This window comes from Lithobates pipiens, unplaced genomic scaffold, assembly GCF_037356315.1.
Source record: "Lithobates pipiens isolate NorthernLeopardFrog02 unplaced genomic scaffold, aLitPip1_a1.2 Scaffold_27, whole genome shotgun sequence".
NCBI classification, from domain to species: domain Eukaryota; kingdom Metazoa; phylum Chordata; class Amphibia; order Anura; family Ranidae; genus Lithobates; species Lithobates pipiens.
Window position 1 is genome coordinate 190,878,722 of NW_027507788.1, and position 17,973 is coordinate 190,896,694.

The 17,973-nt window shown below is 42.5% G+C and overlaps 1 protein-coding gene across 10 annotated transcripts in view; it reads left to right on the forward strand.

Annotated features, from left to right (window-relative positions):
* Positions 1-17,973, forward strand: part of RERE (arginine-glutamic acid dipeptide repeats) — a 498,733-nt gene that overhangs the window by 399,609 nt on the left and 81,151 nt on the right. Inside the window, exon 1 of one of the 10 annotated variants that reach the window (XM_077458069.1) lies at positions 10,363-10,587. The exons of 8 other annotated variants lie outside the window; for them this stretch is intronic. In XM_077458069.1, the coding sequence (XP_077314195.1) occupies positions 10,562-10,587 (26 nt within the window). In that variant the 5' untranslated portion in view covers positions 10,363-10,561. Of the gene's footprint in view, positions 1-10,362; positions 10,588-10,623; positions 10,770-17,973 lie in introns of those variants that run through there. One more of the 10 variants, XM_077458070.1, reaches the window with a different exon arrangement.

The window sequence follows — 17,973 nt, forward strand, 5'->3', positions numbered from 1 at the left end:
TAAATCCGCCCACAAAACACTGCTGCAGCGGCGCTTTGCCGGCAGTATCATGGCGCTGCCACATTGTTTTCAATGGGAAGGCGCAGTGTATTCACGGCTCCAAGGAAGCTGCTGGCAGGACTTTTTGCGACACCCTGCCAGCACAGTACCCCATTGTGAAAGCACTTGGGCTTTCACACTGGGATTGCAGCTGAGGCTTTTTTCAGGCGCTATGCAGGCGTTATTTTTAGCACTGTAGCACCTGAAAAACGCCTCCAGTGTGAAAGGGGTCTAACAGTGACATTGCAAATAAACTTTCATGGATTTTTTTAACCCATCCCTCTTCTAACCAAAGCTATGCAAAATAAAAAAAAAAAAACTGTAGAAGTTAAGGCTAGGCTCTCTCCAAAGCCCCAAGTCCCATGTGTTTCTGTTGCTCCGTTCTTCTGTTATTAGCATGATAACTTCTGACAACTTCTCGGAGATAAATCTAGCCTGCAATTTGTGTCAAGGTGGGTGCTTTAAATAGATTAGCAGAGAGTTGGTCTATTCACAGCACATTCCTTCCTTCCTCTGCCTATATGGAGTGGGGGTGTGTGCCTTTCCTCCAATCAGCTGTCACACAGTGTATGCCAAGACTTCACTCCCAATGCTGAACAGGAAGAGACAATTTGAGTGTTTACATCCACATTCCTCTCCATCAGCCCCATGGATTGAAAAAAAGAAATCAGTTTATCTTCTCATCCACGTTAACGAGTGTGGATGGAGGAAACTGCATTGCTATTGTATTCACCTGTACAAAATCCAATAAGGCCCCTTTCACACTGGGGTGGTAGGTGCATCAGCGGTAAAGCACCGCTATCTTTAGCGGCGCTTTACTGCCAATTTTGTGGCCCTATTCCACCGCTAGTGGGGCGCTTTTACCCCCTGCTAGCGGCTGACAAAGGGTTAAAACCACCGCAAAGCGCTGCTACAGTAGCGCTATGTCAGCGATATAGCCGCTCTGCTCCATTGATTTCAATGGGCAAGAGCGGTCAAGAAGCATTACATACATTACGCATAACAGCCAAAATGTGATGGGCGCTCAAAGACCTCCCCGTTTTTTCAGGGCTTAAATGTGGTGGAGAAATTGGGGGACTCAAAAGTGACATAGTGGTTTATTTGCTGCAAAGATAACACACAAAAAAAAAGAAAAAGCAGCTGTGACAATGTTCAGTGGATCAGACCCAGCTCCTTATTTCCACTTGTAGCGGGCTATTGTATTTTGACAGCTTCAAGACCTGCAGCCGTCTGAATTCCCAGGCAGTGTCTGCATCTGATCATGTGCTGCCACTGTTCTTCAGAAAAGTTATTCACCCGACTCATTTTTTCAGTTACATTTTGTCGAGCCAGGTGCCAACAAGGCTACCCAAGGCTCAAAGGATCGGAACTTCACTCTTTCAATCAACATTAAAGCGATATTTAAGCACACCCAAAACAATTTAATATTTTGCAGTTAGTCATTAGATTTGGTGTCTGCGTCAGTTTTCTTTTCTACCCTCTGTTTTCATCTGGCCAGTAACACGCACCCCCCGAATTAAAGTGATTTCACTCTGAATGAAGGCGCACAGGGAAACCTTTGGACAGCAGCATTTTTAAAGGCTAAGTTCACCTTATGCAGAAAAAAAAAATTCTATATATATATATATATATATATATATATATATATATATATATATACACAATTTTGCAGGTAAAATGTGCATTTATGTTTTTACACTGCAGCTTATAATGCATTGCACCCATTATCAGTGTATCACGGGAGCGATGCCAAGCTCCTGCAAACACTTAGTGCAGCTGTCTGCCCATATCTTCATACTGGCAAATTGTTGAAGAGCTGGAAAAGTCAATAAACGATGACAGCGCTCACCAACGTTTTTGCCCTAGATTGAAAACTACACGCTGTCTGCCACAGTGGGACTTGTAGTTCATTCATTTACAGAACTCCGCCAACACAACTGTGCTGTTTTTGAAATGTGACAGCGGGTGCGTAGAGAGTGTGACATGTTGCAAAAAATGAACTTCCTTTAACCTTGGGGGGGGGGAGGAGAGTGTTAGATTTACTAGCAGGTTTAGATGCACTAAAAAAAAATTGATCATTGTAGGCACCTTTTGTTGTAAATGGTTTTGTCTCATCCCTCTAACTGCTTCATCTATAGGACAACTTGTTCTTTTGAAAAACAGACTGACTTTTTTCAGATTGGCAGGTGAAAATAAGGGAAAGAAAAAAAAAGGAAACGAATGCAGCCATCACATTTAAGAATTTGTAGACTGCAATAAAATTTTAGCATTTTGGTTTAGCCGATTTTAATCCTTATGCTGCTAGCCTTATACGTAGGAAGGTATATTATATTAACTTTTAAATGATGTCATACATCCCAGGAGCGGGCTTTTTTTTTTCTTCTGGAGGAAGGATTTTTTTCCACCTAAGCAGTGCAGATGGATTCCAGGAGGTACAGTGAAGGAAAAAAGTATTTGATCCCCTGCTGATTTTTTTTTATTTTTTGCTTGCCCATTGACAAAGATATTACGGTAGTCTATAATTTTAATGGTAGGTTTATTTTTACAGTGAGAGACAGAATAACTAAAATATCCAGAAAAACGCATTTCAAAAAGGTTTTATAAATTGATTTTCATTTTAATGAGTGAAATTAGTATTTGATCCCCTATCAATCAGCAAGATTTCTGGCTCCCAGGTGTCTTCTGAACAGGTAACGAGCGGAGATTAGGAGCACTCTCTTAAAGGGGAGTGCTCCTAATCTCAGCTTGTTACCTGTATAAAAGACACCTGTCCACAGAAGCAATCCGATTCCAATCTCTACCATGGCCAAGACCAAAGAGCTGTCCAAGGATGTCAGGGACAAGATTGTAAACCTACACAAGGCTGGAATGGGCTACAAGACCATCTCCAAGCAGCTTGGTGAGAGGGTGACAACAGCGATTATTCGTAAATGGACTGCCTGAAGTTTGCTAATGAACATCTGAATGATTCACAGGAGAACTGAATGAAAGTGTTGTGGTCAGATGAGACCAAAACCAAGCTCTTTGGCATCAACTCAACTTGCCATGTTTGGAGGAGGAGGAATGCTGCCTATGACCCCGAGAACACCATCCCCACCATCAAACATGGAGGTGGAAACCTTATGCTTTGGTTGAGAGTTTCTGCTAATGTGACAGGACAATTTCACATCATTAAAGGGACGATGTACAGGGCCTTGTACTGTCATATCTTGGATGAGAACCACCTTCCCGCAGCCAGGGCATTGAAAATGGGTCGTGGCTAGGTATTCCAGCATGACAATAACACAAAGCCAAGGCAACAAAAGAGTGGCTCAAGAAGAAGCACATTAAGGTCCTGGAGTGTCCGAGCCAGTCTCCAGACCTTAATCCCATACAAAATGTGGAGGGAGCTGAAGGTTCAAGTTACTAAACGTCAGCCTCGAAACCTTAAAGACGTGGATTTTTTTGCTCTGTCTCTTACTGTTAAAATCTACCATTAAAATGATAGACTGATAATTTTTTTGTCAGTGGGCAAACGTACAAAATCAGCAGGGGATCAAATAATTTTTTCCCTCACTGTAAATGCTGCATTAACTATTTGCTGTTACACATAATGGCTGTGGCTAGAAATGCTAGGGGGTGTTTTTCATAATGATTTCTCAACAGAATAAAGCATGGAGATGTGGCTGGGTTGGTGAATTTTCTTGGTAAATAGCCTTGGCCATCTTCACTCCTATTTCTGTAATGGCTCTTTAGCAACCGTTTCATATGGCTGATCTGCAGTTTTAAGGTTAGGTCACTGAAGCCAACTTGAAATGCAGGTGAACTGGTCAAATCTTTGAAATTTGGTTATTGATATTTTTTAGACGATGATAAACAAAAAAAAACCCCAATACACCTGATCAAGGTTTTCCATATTGGCCAAATGGTACTCAAGCAGATTCTATGTTGTCAGCAACTTGGATGGAAAATATAAGTTGACTTTTATTTGTCCCATAGACCTAATGTCACGTCTATATGCTGAAGCTTGGGCAGCTTGTTCATATTACGCGCTTAGTTGCCTGTGGCCATGTCCTAAAGAGATATACAAACCAATGAGACCACCAAGCAAACTCTCAAGAGTCCAGGGAATTTTATTGTAAACATTCATAGCAGAAAAAAGAACATATTTCAGGGGCCAAACGCACTACCCCTTCATCAGGTCTACAAAACAAGCACACATACATGTACAGCAAGGCTACATTTGGACCTGTTTTGTAGCCTTGATGAAGGGGGGGGGGGGGGTCTTTGGCTCTGAAATTCATTAGATTTATTCTGCTAGGAGTCAAATTAAATTATTTACATTTGATGTTTGGCACTTTCATTGGTTTGTGTGGACCAAAAAACCATGTGTAACCAGTATGCTAATGAAACCCTAGCTCAGTGATGGCGAACCTTGGACCTCCAGATGTTTTGGAACTACATTTCCCATGATGTTCAACTACACTGCCCAGTGCATGAGCATCATGGGAAATCATCTGGGGAGCCAAGGTTCGCCATCACTGCCCTAGCTCATATAGGGTCTATTTGACAGCATAGCACTAGTACCTTTGCTTCTCATTTCTACAGACTTGTGCTTTCTCCGATGCTGGGTAGTCCTCAATTGTGCAGTCAGTAGCGCTGCTGTCTGCATCATTATGCTGAGCGCACAGCACCATGGTGGCATTACCTTAGGGGTGACTCCATGACACCCTGCGCTCACAGTATGTCATAGTTTTTTTGGATTGAATGAGACAGATCTAGGGTGGACCCAAACTGTTGCAGCACATTAACCGCCTCCCGACGTACATTTCCTGCACCAGGGCGGCCCTTCAGCACAAAATCTCGTACCTATATGTGATTTTGATTGCTGGGTCTGGGGCGCTCGCCAACAGCGACCCGCCATGATTGCGCACAGCGGGAGCCAATCACTGGGTCTGGCAGGATACCCCAGTCGTTCCTGAGGGCAGACAGATCTGGGCTGCCTATGTAAACAAAGCAGAATGCCTTTCTGCCAGAGGGGAAGATGGAGATCTTGTGTTTCTTTAAGCAGGAACACAGCTCTCGGTCTTCCCCCATTTAAAGCATCCCCCACACAGTTGGCAAGCACTCCCAGGGAACACATTTAACCAGTTTGATCGCCCCTGATGTTAACCACTTCCCTGTTAGTGTCAGTACAGTGACAGTGCATTTTTTTTTAGCACTGGTCACTGTATGGTGTCACTGGTCCCCCAAAAAGTGTGAGATTTGTCTGCTTTTTACTAGTAAGAAAAAAAAATCCATAAATCTACAGTATCTCACAAAAGTGAGTACACCCTTCACATTTTTGCAAATATTTTATTATATCTTTTCATGTGACACTAAAGAAATTACACTTTGCTACAATGTAAAGTAGTTAGTGTACAGCTTGTATAACAGTGATTTTTTTTTTGCCCCCCCCCCCCCCCCCCCCCCAATAACTCAACACACAGCCATTAATGTCTAAACTGCTGGCAACAAAAGTGAGTACACCCCTAAGTGAAAATGTCCAAATTGTGCCCAATTAGCCATTTTTCCTCCCCAGTGCAATGCGACTAGTTAGTGTTGCAAGGTCTCAGATGTGAATGGGGAGCAGGTGTGTTAAAATTGGTGTTATCGCTCTCACTCTCTCATACTGGTCACTGGAAGTTCAACATGGCACCTCATGGCAAAGAACTCTCTGGGGATCTGAAAAAAATTGTTGCTCTACATAAACATGGCCTAGTCTATAAGATTACCAAGACCCTCAAGCTGAGCTGCAGCATGGTGGCCAAGACCATACAATCGTTTAACAGGAGAGATTCCACTCAGAACAGGCCTCGCCATGGTGACCAAAGAGGTTGAGTGCACATGCCCAGCGTCATATCCAGAGGTTGCCTTTGGGAAATAGACATAGGAGTGCTGCCAGCATTGCTACTGAGGTTGAGGGGGGGGGGGGGGGGGGTCAGCCTGTCAGTGCTCAGACCATACCCCTCACACTGCATCTACAGTGTCTACTGGTCTACATGGCTGTCATCCCAAAAGGAGCCTCTAAAGATGATGCACAAGAAAACCGCAAACAGTTTGAAGACAAGCAGACTAAGCACATGGATGCTGTCCTGTGGTCTAATGAGACTGAGATAAACTAATTTGGGTTTCAGATGGTATTAAGCGTGTGTGGCGGCAACCAGGTGAGGAGTACAAAGACAAGTGTGTCTTGTCTACAGTCAAGCATGGGGGTTGGAGTGTCATGGTCTGGGGCTGCATGAGTGCTGCCGGCACTGAGGAGCTACAGATCATTGAGGAACCATGAATGCCAACATGTACTGTGACATACTGAAGCAGAGCATGATCTCCTCCCTTCAGAGACTGGGCCCCAGGGCAGTATTCCAACATAAGGACGCCAAAGACACCTCCAAGACAACCAACCACTGCCTTACTAAAGAAGCCGAGGGTAAAGGCGATGGACTGGCCCAGCTTGTCTCCAGACCTAAACCCTATTGGAGCATCCTCAAATGGGAAGGTGGAGGAGCACAAGGTCTCTAATATCCACCAGCTCCGTGATGTCATCATGGAGGGAGGGAGAGGGACTCCAATGACAACCTGTGAAGCTCTGGTTGAACTCCATACCCAAGAGGGTTAAGGCAGTGCTGGAAAATAATGGTGACCACACAAAATATTGACAATTTGGGCCCAATTCGGACATTTTCACTTAGGGGTGTACTCACTTTTGTTGCCATCAGTTTAGACATTAATGGCTGTGTGTTGAGTTATTTTGAGGGCACAGAAAATTTACACTGTTATACAAAGCTGTACACTCACTACTTTACATTGCAGCAAAGTGTAATTTCTTCAGTGTTGTCACATGAAAAAGATATAATAACATAAATTTTATAGGGTAAAGCGTTTCACGACTGCACAATTGTCAGTTAAAGTAACACAGCGGCGTATCGCAAAAAAATGGCAATTTTTTTGAAAATGCATTTCAAAAAAGTTTTATAAATTGATTTTCATTTTAATGAGTGAAATAAGTATTTGACCCCTTCGCAAAACATGACTTGGAACTTGATGGCAAAACCCTTGTTGGCAATCAGAGGTCAGACATTTCTTGTAGTTGACCACCAGGTTTGCATACATCTTGGTGGTGGGGGGGGGCTTCTGCGCGGCGGTCCTGTCCCAGAAGTGGGTGCCCCCACCCCCCCCCCCCCCCCCCGTGTGTTTCTGGGAAACACACAATTCTCAGGACAAAGCGGGGACCAGCAGAGACACGCAGCGCGACTCGCGCATGTGCAGTAGGGAACGAGGCAGTGAAGCCGCAACGCTTCACTTCCCGATTCCCTGACAGAGGATGGCGGCGGGGGCAGCAGCGAGACGAGCGATCGCTCGTCATCTGCCGCCGACATTGCTGGACCCTGGACAGGTAAGTGTGAATTTATTAAAAGTCAGCAGCTGCAATATTTGTAGCTGCTGGCTTTACTTTTTTTTTTTTTTTTTTTTAAAGGTGCAGAACCGCTTAATACATCTTATGTGTTAAGGTGACAAAATGCAAGGCAGTAACCAGCCCAGAGCCCAGTCTTGCCACAAAGAGTTAATCCAGCTCTGAGCAATCCTCTTTTTATTGTTCAGTGAGATAAATTCTTGACAAATAGAGAAAAACTTTGTCAAATCCTCCCCTTGATGTGAGTGACAGGTGATTTACATATCTCATGCACTAGCCTAAGAGACATGCATTATTTTTCAATTCCCCTACCACTCCTTTCTTCTGCTGCTCAGCAAGGATTGGCTGTTCCACAACTCGGCATGATTTGGCATGCTTAAGTCATGTGGGGACTTTTCTGGGTTTTGGACTGGATGTTAGTGATCATAGCAGAAGTTCCGTGTAAGAAATACACAGGAGAAAATGCATGTTAAGGGGAGGTGTAGAGGTGGGCGGGGAGTCTGACATCACGACTCCACCCACTGAGCCCTGGCAAACGGACCCACCCACAAAATCTGCAGTTTTTCGGGACTCATAGCAGACAGAGGGGAGACATTTGACAAATAAGTATACATGCAGGAGTCATGTATATCCTTCTAGATAACCAATATTGCAGTAGTTTACATGAGAGTGGGTTTACATCCACTTAAAAAGAAAAATAAGGAAAACGTCTACTTGCATATTTTTTTTTTAGCACTGACCACTGTATTAGTGTCCCTGGTCCCCAAAAAGTGTCTTGGTGTTGAATTTGTCACCGCAATGTCGCAGTCCTGCTATAAGTCACTGATTTGTCATTACTAGTAAAAAAAATAAATAATAATTTCCATAAATTTATCCCATAGTATGTAGACGCAATAACTTTTGCGCAAACCAATCAATATACGCTTATTGGGAATTTTTTATATTTTTTTACTCGATACGTTTTATAGCATAAAATTTAAATATATTGTTTTTTTTTTGTTAATGGCATAAAAAATAAAAACCGCAGAGGTAATCAAATGCCACCAAAAGATAGCTTTATTTGTGGGGGGGGGGGGGGATTACAATATTTTTTTGGGGTTTAGCATTGCACATGCAGTATCCGAAAAAATGGCCTGGTCATGAAAGGGGGTAAACCTTCTGGAGGGCAAGTGGTTAAAAAAAAAATTTAAACTGTAATTCATGTGGCTGCCATTTTTTGCATTGAAGTCAATGAGACGCAGCATGGCATTATTGGCACTTTTTTTTTTTTTTCCCTATTACCAAATAATTGACTGATATACGTTTGAAAGACAGTGTGACGTAAAATGTTGCAATAGCTGCCATTTTATTCTCTAGGGTCTCTGCTAAAAAATGGATATAATGTGTGTGGGGCTTCTAAAGTCCTTTTTTCTAGCAAAAAAAAATAAAATTTGTAACTTGTAAGCAACAAATGTCAGAAAAAGGCTTAATCGTTAAGTTTGTTAAACTGCCTTCCTTTAGGAAGTTCATCCCTTTGATCTAAAAGAACCAAATGATACCTTGTTTCTTTTTGTCTCAGGGCTGAGCAATTGTTTCTTTTTATCTCAGCTGAGCAATGTTGTGATAAACTTTGCCACTGCCTTTTTTTTTTTTTTTTTTTGACAGCTGTAAACTTGTGAGCAGAGAACCACTCTGCACTTGTTACATGAATTGTGGAAATGGCAGATTATGGGGGATTGAACCGCGATCGTCATATTTCTTTAACGATTAATCGTGCAGTTCTGATCACGATTTTTTTTATGCCGTGCATTGCACTGTGCTGAAATGGTCTTGCAAACCTATTCTTGTGCACGGTGCGTTTTATTATTATTATACAGGATTATATAGCGCCAACAGGTTTGCACAGTGCTTTACAATGCTAGGGCAGACTGTACAATACCATGCAATACAGGAAGAATCAGAGGGCCTGCGTTGATAGCCCATTCCTTGAATTGGCTGCATAAGGCAACCCGTGAAATGCCGTGAAATACCCTAGAATGCCATTTTGGGGGCCATTTGCACCTTCATGTTTGGGTGCATTTTTTTATTTATTTTTTTACTATTGCCAGGGCCCTTAAAAAGTGGCTATCACTGCTATGGGCGATCTTGACAGGGGGGAGGAGCCAGGGCCCCAGACGGGGGAGAATCGAGCTGCTCTGTGCAAAGCCATTGCAAAGAGCAGGTAAGTATAAAGTGTGTAATTTAAAGAAAAAATGTCGACCATAATTTTAATAACTAATGCATCTTATCAAAACATCCTGATTTTTACATTAATAACCTATGCAATTCCGTGTTTTAAGAGTTCTCTTGCTTTGCATTCATTTAGTATGTTTTTGTTTGTGTGTTTTTTTGGTATTCTTTATTTCGTTTTTTTTTTTATTATTTTTTTTTATTATTGCAATTGTTTAGTAGGGAAATTCAGAGTGTGCATAAGAAAGCCTCGTTAAAAATCATGTGTTGGAATACAGAAGGGTAACTAACCTAAGTAGTTAGATGGTTGATTAGCTGGCTGAAGATGCTTGCTTTCCTCCGGTGTCGGTGTCACTGCCCTACCGCTTGCTTGTGGCAGTGCTCATTTTGCCAGCATAGCTCTGTCACTGTCTCCGGCTACATGACTGGGGAGCTTGAGGCACCGTTACTTGGAGATTCCCTCGGTAGGGCCCCTGCTCTTTCTTCGCACACAAGCTTAGTATGCCAGGGAGAGGTGCTAGCAGAGGCTGTGTACTCTGCTTTATTTACGGAAACAGCAGGGTTGAGATTGATTGCGTTGTAGGAAGGTCTGTGGCTAAGAGAGAGAAAGGAGGGGTGCAGGAGAAGGGGGGGGGAGTGGACGACAAACAAGCAGGAGGGGGGTCACAGCACATGCTCAGTGCTTTTTAGTCTGAGGGGGGAAGTTTGCAGCGCTGTGCGTGGAGGCTGAGGTCATAGCACAAGCTCAGTGAAAGCTCTCTGAGGTCTCTGACTGCATGTCCACCATTTTGAGTAGTTAGAGTAAGGAAAAGCGATAGAGTTTAGAGGAGGAACTGCAGGCTGTGAGGGGTTCAGGCAGAGCCAGCTGCGCCTGTGCTAGTGATGGATGACCTGTTCAGCCCCTGCAGGTAGGAACCTGACACCTCTGGCCTCCCGCACTGCTGCTACTGCCAGCTTGTGAAATGTTTACCATGGACTGTTTTCGGCCCTTGTTCTATTAATATTGCATGTCACTGCAAAGCCTGTAAGCCTTGCTTGCTGCAGCCGTTCTGCATGCTTACCTGAGAGCGGCACGGCATGGTGTCAGGACGTTCTGTACTGTGTTCTGCTCTTGTGTATTTTTTTTTCCCTTATCCCGGCTTCGTCTGTTCCTGCAGTGCTGTGTTAACTATTTGCAATGTGAATGGCTCTGACTTTCGATGCATTTCCATCTGTTTCCTTTCCAATGGGGTTAAATGTAGGCTTTTTTTTTTTTTTGCTATTGCCATAATCTCCGCACTGACAGAAGATGCTGCAGGCTGCATGGTCAGCGATACGGCTCTCCCGGTTTAATGTTTTGGGCCTGCACTGACTGTTTAGATAATGTTTTCGGGAAGGTTGGAGGTGGCCAGTCATTGGCTGCTTACAGCTGTGGGTGGAACTTTTGTCTTGATTGAAAAGTCTACGTCCCCAGGGCTAATGATGTGAATTACTGTGATAATGTGCTGGAAGTTGGAACGCAAATAATCCCCCTGAATCTGCCGTATCCCGCTGCTTATTCCCAGCTGAATGCCATTATTACTCAGTTTATGTGTTGTATATATTATACATACATATATATATAATTTATTTTTATTTTATTTTTTTTGCACTGTTTTTTAGTATTTCCCTTATTAAATAAAACATTTTTTTGCTTTCAGTTTTTTTTTTTTGTTTTTTTTTTTTTAATGCCAGAAAAATTCCTTATCTAAAGCTTTCGCAGGCCATACAATAAATATAATGCTGTACAATAAAGTTGACTGATAGCTGGCATAGTTAATAGCACATAATTGATTGTAAGCATTTGGGCAAATTTTACATTCTTTTTCTTTTTAATGTTTTGTAGCCTGCTACCTTATTATAATGTTTGTGTTTATTAATAGGGAAATGCCCAATTCATGCTGAATGTCGGGTGAACTGGAGGTCATGTGCAGTTCTGATTGGTTGGCTGTATATACCAGATAATTACAATGATGTGATTTGAGAAAAATGTGTTGACGGTGGTTTGCCTTTATGAAAGGGGATTGAGCCAAATGTTTTTTTTTTTTTCTTATAGTTCACAAATAATGCATCTTTATAGTGGACCACTTCTTAGAACTCACTACCAATACCTTCTATAAATGTGTACTCAGTATATGTATCCTAATCTGATGGCCTGGGAGGTTTGGGCCTTATCTGTATAGTGTCGCAGCTACCCATAGCAACTGGCAAGTTTACAGCTGTCGTTTTGCATGCGTTTTATGAAAGGAATCGCAGTTCTTTGGGCAACTCGGACACATCCGCTCCATCTAATAACTACTGAGTCTGAGTTTTGGCAGCTTTTGCACACCCCTCTTTGTCTGTTATAGTATGCTGTTCTTTATTTCACTGGGTGCAATATTTTTTTCCATGTCCACCCACGTTTGAGCAAGAAGCTAATTTATGAATGTAGCAATACTAAATTGGAGTACTGGAAATCACATGATCCTTTTGGACTGTAAGCCTTTCCCAGATTCCTGTCAAGCCAAAAACTGGTAGGCAGTGGAGAAATCTTCTTCACTGCAGTGTGGGAATAGACAAATCTCTAGAAATCATCAGTGCTTATGAGTATCGAACACGATGGAATATATAAGAGATAGAATAAACTTTAATGTATCTACTGAGCTATATGGTCATTTATCTAATCAGTGGAGAACTTCTGCTAAAGTATTTACTAGGGATCGAATCGACCGATATCGTTTTTCGGTCCTTACACGATACCGATATTTCGGCAACCTCTCAGGCCAATAGCCGATATTCTGTACATTTAAAAAAAAATTTTTACACTTTAAAAAAAAAAATAAAAGTTATCACTGTTATTGCTGTCACAAGGAATGTAAACAGCCTTTGTGACAGTAATAGGGTCTATAAGACCCCCAAACCCCTCCTCCGCACTTGAAAGTATTCAAAATGTCAAGATCTGCATTTTTGAAAACTTTTTTAAGACGTCAGTAATCTGGGAAGTTATGTCATCGCTTGTGGGTTTCTAGATCTGAGACCCTAAAGAAGCATCAGCTTTGTTTGGGTCTTTGACCTGCCGGCGGATGTGCTGGCTGGTTTCTTGGGCACCCCGGTGAGACAGGAGAGCCCGGGCAGGAGGGGGGGGGGGGTGTCCCCTCCCGCTGCTTGTAATAACAGCCAAGTGGCTGAGCCTCATCGGTTATTACAATGAAGCCGACGTCTCTCTAAAGAATGGTATCTGGGTGATGCCTGCAACTGCAGGCATCACCCCGGTAAAACCTCTTGAAGCAATATCGGTCCAGTTTGAAACCATTACGGATTTTTTGAAAAATGCTGATAATCAGTCATACCTGGATGCATCACAACTACAACAACATCCAAACTTTCTAAACAAAAGGCCAGTTTACTGTCATTCAAACCGTAGTAGAAACATATCCTACCATTGATATTAGAGAAAGATGGTGCCAAATTGCTGGTATCAGTGGAGGAATAGTGCCCCATCATTGGCATTGGTGGGAGGAATAGTGTCCCATCACTGGCATTGGCAGGGAGGGATAGTGGCCCATTGTTCAGTGGGAGGATTGATGCCCTCTCATTAGTGTTGTGGGGAGAGTAGTGCCACATCATTGGGAGAAATGGTGTGCCCCATCCTTAAGAGTAGGAGGAACGTTTCCCAAAGGGCTGGATTTAAGCAAAAAAATGGCTGTATCGGACTCCCAGGCTACAGTTTGGAGACCACTGGTTTAAAGTTTTAATTTCAAGCAAATACTTTTTTTTTTTTTTTTTTTTTATAATATAAGGGATCTTAAGTAAAGGTTTATACCCATTATAAGATAAGTAATTGTGAGTGTCAAAGGATGCTTGGATACAGTATCTAATACCTGGGGTTACTTGTTAAACAACCGCATTTGTAATGGGGCACATACCCCTTAAAAGACTGGAAAACATGGGTATATAGCGAGTAAATATAAGTGACACGTATAGGCTCACTTGTTATGGAAAAAGCTCAGTAACCCCTAAGAAACCCAATCCACATTTATCTTTTTTATTTATTGCATGTATTCAGCACTGTAACATATTTTATATACCTATTATATAAACCTTGTGTTATGTTCACTGTCAGATAGTGGACTACAATTTTCCCTCTTGTATCTCATTGAGGACCCTTTTACAAAAAAGGAAGTAATACAGGTAGAGTGTGTATGCTGCGATACATTGTAGACTTGTTATAGTCTGCTGTAATATTCAGCTTTTTATGTATATTACCAAAAAAAACAAAAATAAAAACAATTCTTGTGTCTAGGTTCATAGTAGTTTAAAACCATAACCGGTATAACAAAAAGCCATAGGGTCCTAGTGCAAAAATCTTTTCTTCAGCCTCTAGGTTGCCAATTTGCAATCCAGTAAAACTTGAATGCCCAAAAAAGGGCTACTGGTGTATGAAATAAGTGCATAGGGCATAGCTGGTATGAAGTGGGCAGTTAGCAGTTATGCTTGGCTATGCTACCTGAGCTTGGGTGATTGTGTACCTTCTGCATGGCTTATAGCTTTACCCGGTCTCCAGTTGTTGGTACTGTATATGGCATATTCAGGTGGTATTTTGTTGCCCGTATACAGTCCTGCATTTTAGGTAACACATTTCGCTGGGGTAGGTTCAGGTCAGGGTAACGAGGGAGGGAGGAGTGGTGGTGGGGGTAGCTGTTTACTCTGCCTCTGTATTAAAAGGGTCTTCACAACCACCACCTCCTCCTGCCATTTCACTTCCCCAGCTTCTCTGTCCAGCGCGTGTTACCTCAGCGAGCACAGCGTTTCCATAGCAACCAGCATTTTTTCAAATGGAAGATCTTGTCATTTTATGTAATTCGCCGCAGCTGAAGAGGGCCGAAATATTAAGTTGTTGCCATGGAAACGGCTTTGATAGATCAGTTTCTTTTGTGTCTCTCTAGTATTTTTCCCTATAGAAATGATGGAGTCCGGGAGCCTAGAATTAACACCTTCCTCGCAGAGAATACACCTCTCTACCGCCCGGGATCACGGCACCACACATGGGCCCAGTTTGTCTTTGAAGCAGTTACATGTGACAGGAGGCCTTAAAGCCGCCACGTGTCTGTAGATAGCACTTCAGCCTCAGTGGTGGGATGCACGATGTTATCTCCCTGCAGAGACATGTAGTCTCCTTGTGTGACGGCTACGGTTATCTAGCTGTATAGTGCTAACAGCATGGGGCCACTATGTAATGTATGTGGTCTGGAAAATAAGACTAATTCTATAGTATTACATTTTTTGCAGTACACACTGATAAATGCTGGAATGAAACTGAATTCTAAGTTTCTAATTACTAAATACTTTATTCAGCAGTTTCATCACTGTTCACGTCCTCCATTTTTATACCTTACTCCTGTATAAAGTAGTATAGCCATTGACTGGCCTGCTATGCAGGCATGTTGATGGATACCTGTCATGGAATGGTGTAGCATTCAGTTTACATGGATAAAACAAATGTGATTATTTTCCTGTTCTGAGAAAGCATGACATTTCTTGAGGTAAGACAGTTGCCCCACTCCATTTATAGCTATCAGCTAGCTTTGATGATGCTCACCACTGCTTCTCAACGGGTACTCAGTCGAAATGTATGTCTTGTTGTAACACCTGCTGTATTATACACATGCAACGCACGTTAGGCCGATCATGCATTATCTTTAATATGTCAGTTCATAAAGGGGAACCACTGTCATATCTCTCTCCCTCTCTCTCTCTCTCTCTCTCTCTCTCTCTCTCTCTCTCCTCTCTCTCTCTCTCTCTCTCTCTCTCTCTCTCTCTCTCTCTCTCTCTCTCTCTCTCTCTCTCTCTCTCTCTCTCTCTCCTCTCTCTCTCTCTCTCCTCTCTCTCTCTCTCTCTCTCTCTCTCTCTCTCTCTCTCTCTCTCTCTCTCTCTCTCTCTCTCTCTCTCTCTCTCTCTCTCTCTATATATATATATATATATATATATATATATATATATATATATATATTCGAAAACCACATATATATTATTTTTTTGGATAGAGTAGGAAAGGGATTAATTCTTCTGTCAGTTATTTTTTTGCCATCTGTTTTCCATCGGGAATGTCAAATTAAAAGTGGTTCTAAAGGCTGGGCATTTCTTGCATTAAAGCAGAGCTCCACCCAAAAGGGGAAGCTCTGCTTGTTTTCTTCACCCCCCGCTGCCACCTATGGCACCTTTTGGTAGGGGGTTGGCGGCGGAGAGGATACCTGTCAAATCCAGATACTTGCTCCCAATTCCAGCCTTCCGCCTCAATCACTGTGCGGTGATCAATGAAATTCTGCTGAAACTGGGGCTCTAACCATACAGTTTCGGCTTAAATAATACTTAAAAATGATTTATTTTTAAATCGTGTGAAGTTTGATTTTAAATGACTTTATGACAAAAGTTATGGCAAAATGCAACATATTCAGAAGCCTTGGGAAAGTCTTCCTTGCTGTCTTTGATGTGTTGACCTGAATGATTGCAATTTGAGTAGTCCAAACATTTATTATATTATGTATCTTACTAACATCTCTGTTTTGAGGGTGGCCTGTTCCTCAAATCAGATGCATATTAAATGCAAGCCATGTATACATATTTACACAAACCCTAATAGCTTATTCACCTTGTTTCTTTGTAATAATGCACATTGGTGCCATTCATTAGGAATGGCACTTCAACACATCTCATCGATTCACCTATGTACTACAGTGCTTATGGTGCACCGCATAAGCTCAAAATGGCTATTCACCGTTATCTGGGCTTTAGGCAGCCTGATGCAGCATCCTATGTGTATCATGCCACGCTCATTCCTGAAGGTGAGCCATACACCAAGGGGCTTCTTTAGTCCTGATTATGACTACCCATAGGAATAAATTGGATCATGGAGAGATTATGTGCAGAGCCAGCAGAATCCATGTCGTAGGTAAAATTGCTGGGTTGTAGAAGTATAACACCACACTGCCTGCTTTCAGTGGGGTTGGGGCTCTATTTAAGGATAAGTTTACCAAAGGTGAATTTGTCCTTTAAAGCGGGAGTCCACCGGGACTCCGCGTTTTTTTTTTTTTTTTTTTTTTAAAAGCCAGCAGCTACAAATACTGCAGCTGCTGACTTTTTAATAGTGACACTTACCTGTCCAGCGCGCCCGCGATGTCGGCACCCGAAGCCGATCGCTCGCTCGTCTGACGGGTCCTGCCGCCATCTTGGGTATGGGAATCAGGAAATGGAGCCTTTCGGCTTCATTTCTCGGTTCCCTACTGCGCATGTGCGAGCCGCGCGGCGCAATCTGGACGGTCCCCGCTGCCTCTGGGACCTGTGTGTTTCCCAGCAGGCAGCGGGGCACTTGCTGAAGGGGGCGGGCGCTTGCGGAAAGGGGCGTAACGTACGCCCCTTTCCGCAGAGAGCTAGCCAGGAAGTGGGTGCAGTTACCTGGATTATCCAGGTAACTGCACCCCCCTCCCCCCTGAAAGGTGCCGATCGTGGCATCGGAGGGGGGGGGGGATTCCGATGAGCGGAGGTCCATTTTAGGGTGGACCTCCGCTTTAATCCTTTAAAAATACAGTTTTCAAAGCAATCGTACGTTAGTCTAATGGTTAGTACACAGCTTTCAAGAGCCAATCACGACAATTCATGTGAAATGATGTGATGGGACAAGCACCACATTTTTTTCTCTTAAGATTTACTTTTAATCAAGACAGTTGTTATCCCAAAATACATTACATCACTTATGAATTTGTATTCTGTCTTGCGAGAATTTTATTAAAGGGGTTGTAAAGGTTCGTTTTTTATTTTCTAAATAGGTTCCTTTAAGCTAGTGCATTGTTGGTTCACTTACCTTTTCCTTCGATTTCCTTTCTAAATGTTTTTTTTCTTTGTCTGAATTTCTCACTTCCTGTTCCTCCTCAGTAAGCTGTTCAGTAAGCTGTTCTGGCAGACTAAACACCACTCTGATGATGGTGTGAAGTTTACTGAGGAGAACAGGAAGTGAGAAATTCAGACCAAAGAAAAAAACATTTAGAAGGGAATTCGAAGGAAAAGGTAAGTGAACCAACAATGCACTAGCTTAAAGGAACATATTTAGAAAATAAAAAACGAAGCTTTACAACCCCTTTAACCTCTCAATATGAGACTAGTATTAAAAAAACAAAAACAAAAAAAGGACGATCATTCGTCCTAATATACCATTGTGTGTACCAGGCATAGCTCTCCTTGCCTACACACACATGCTACTGGTATGGGAGAACAAAATCATGGTGTTGGAAAGCTCATGAGAG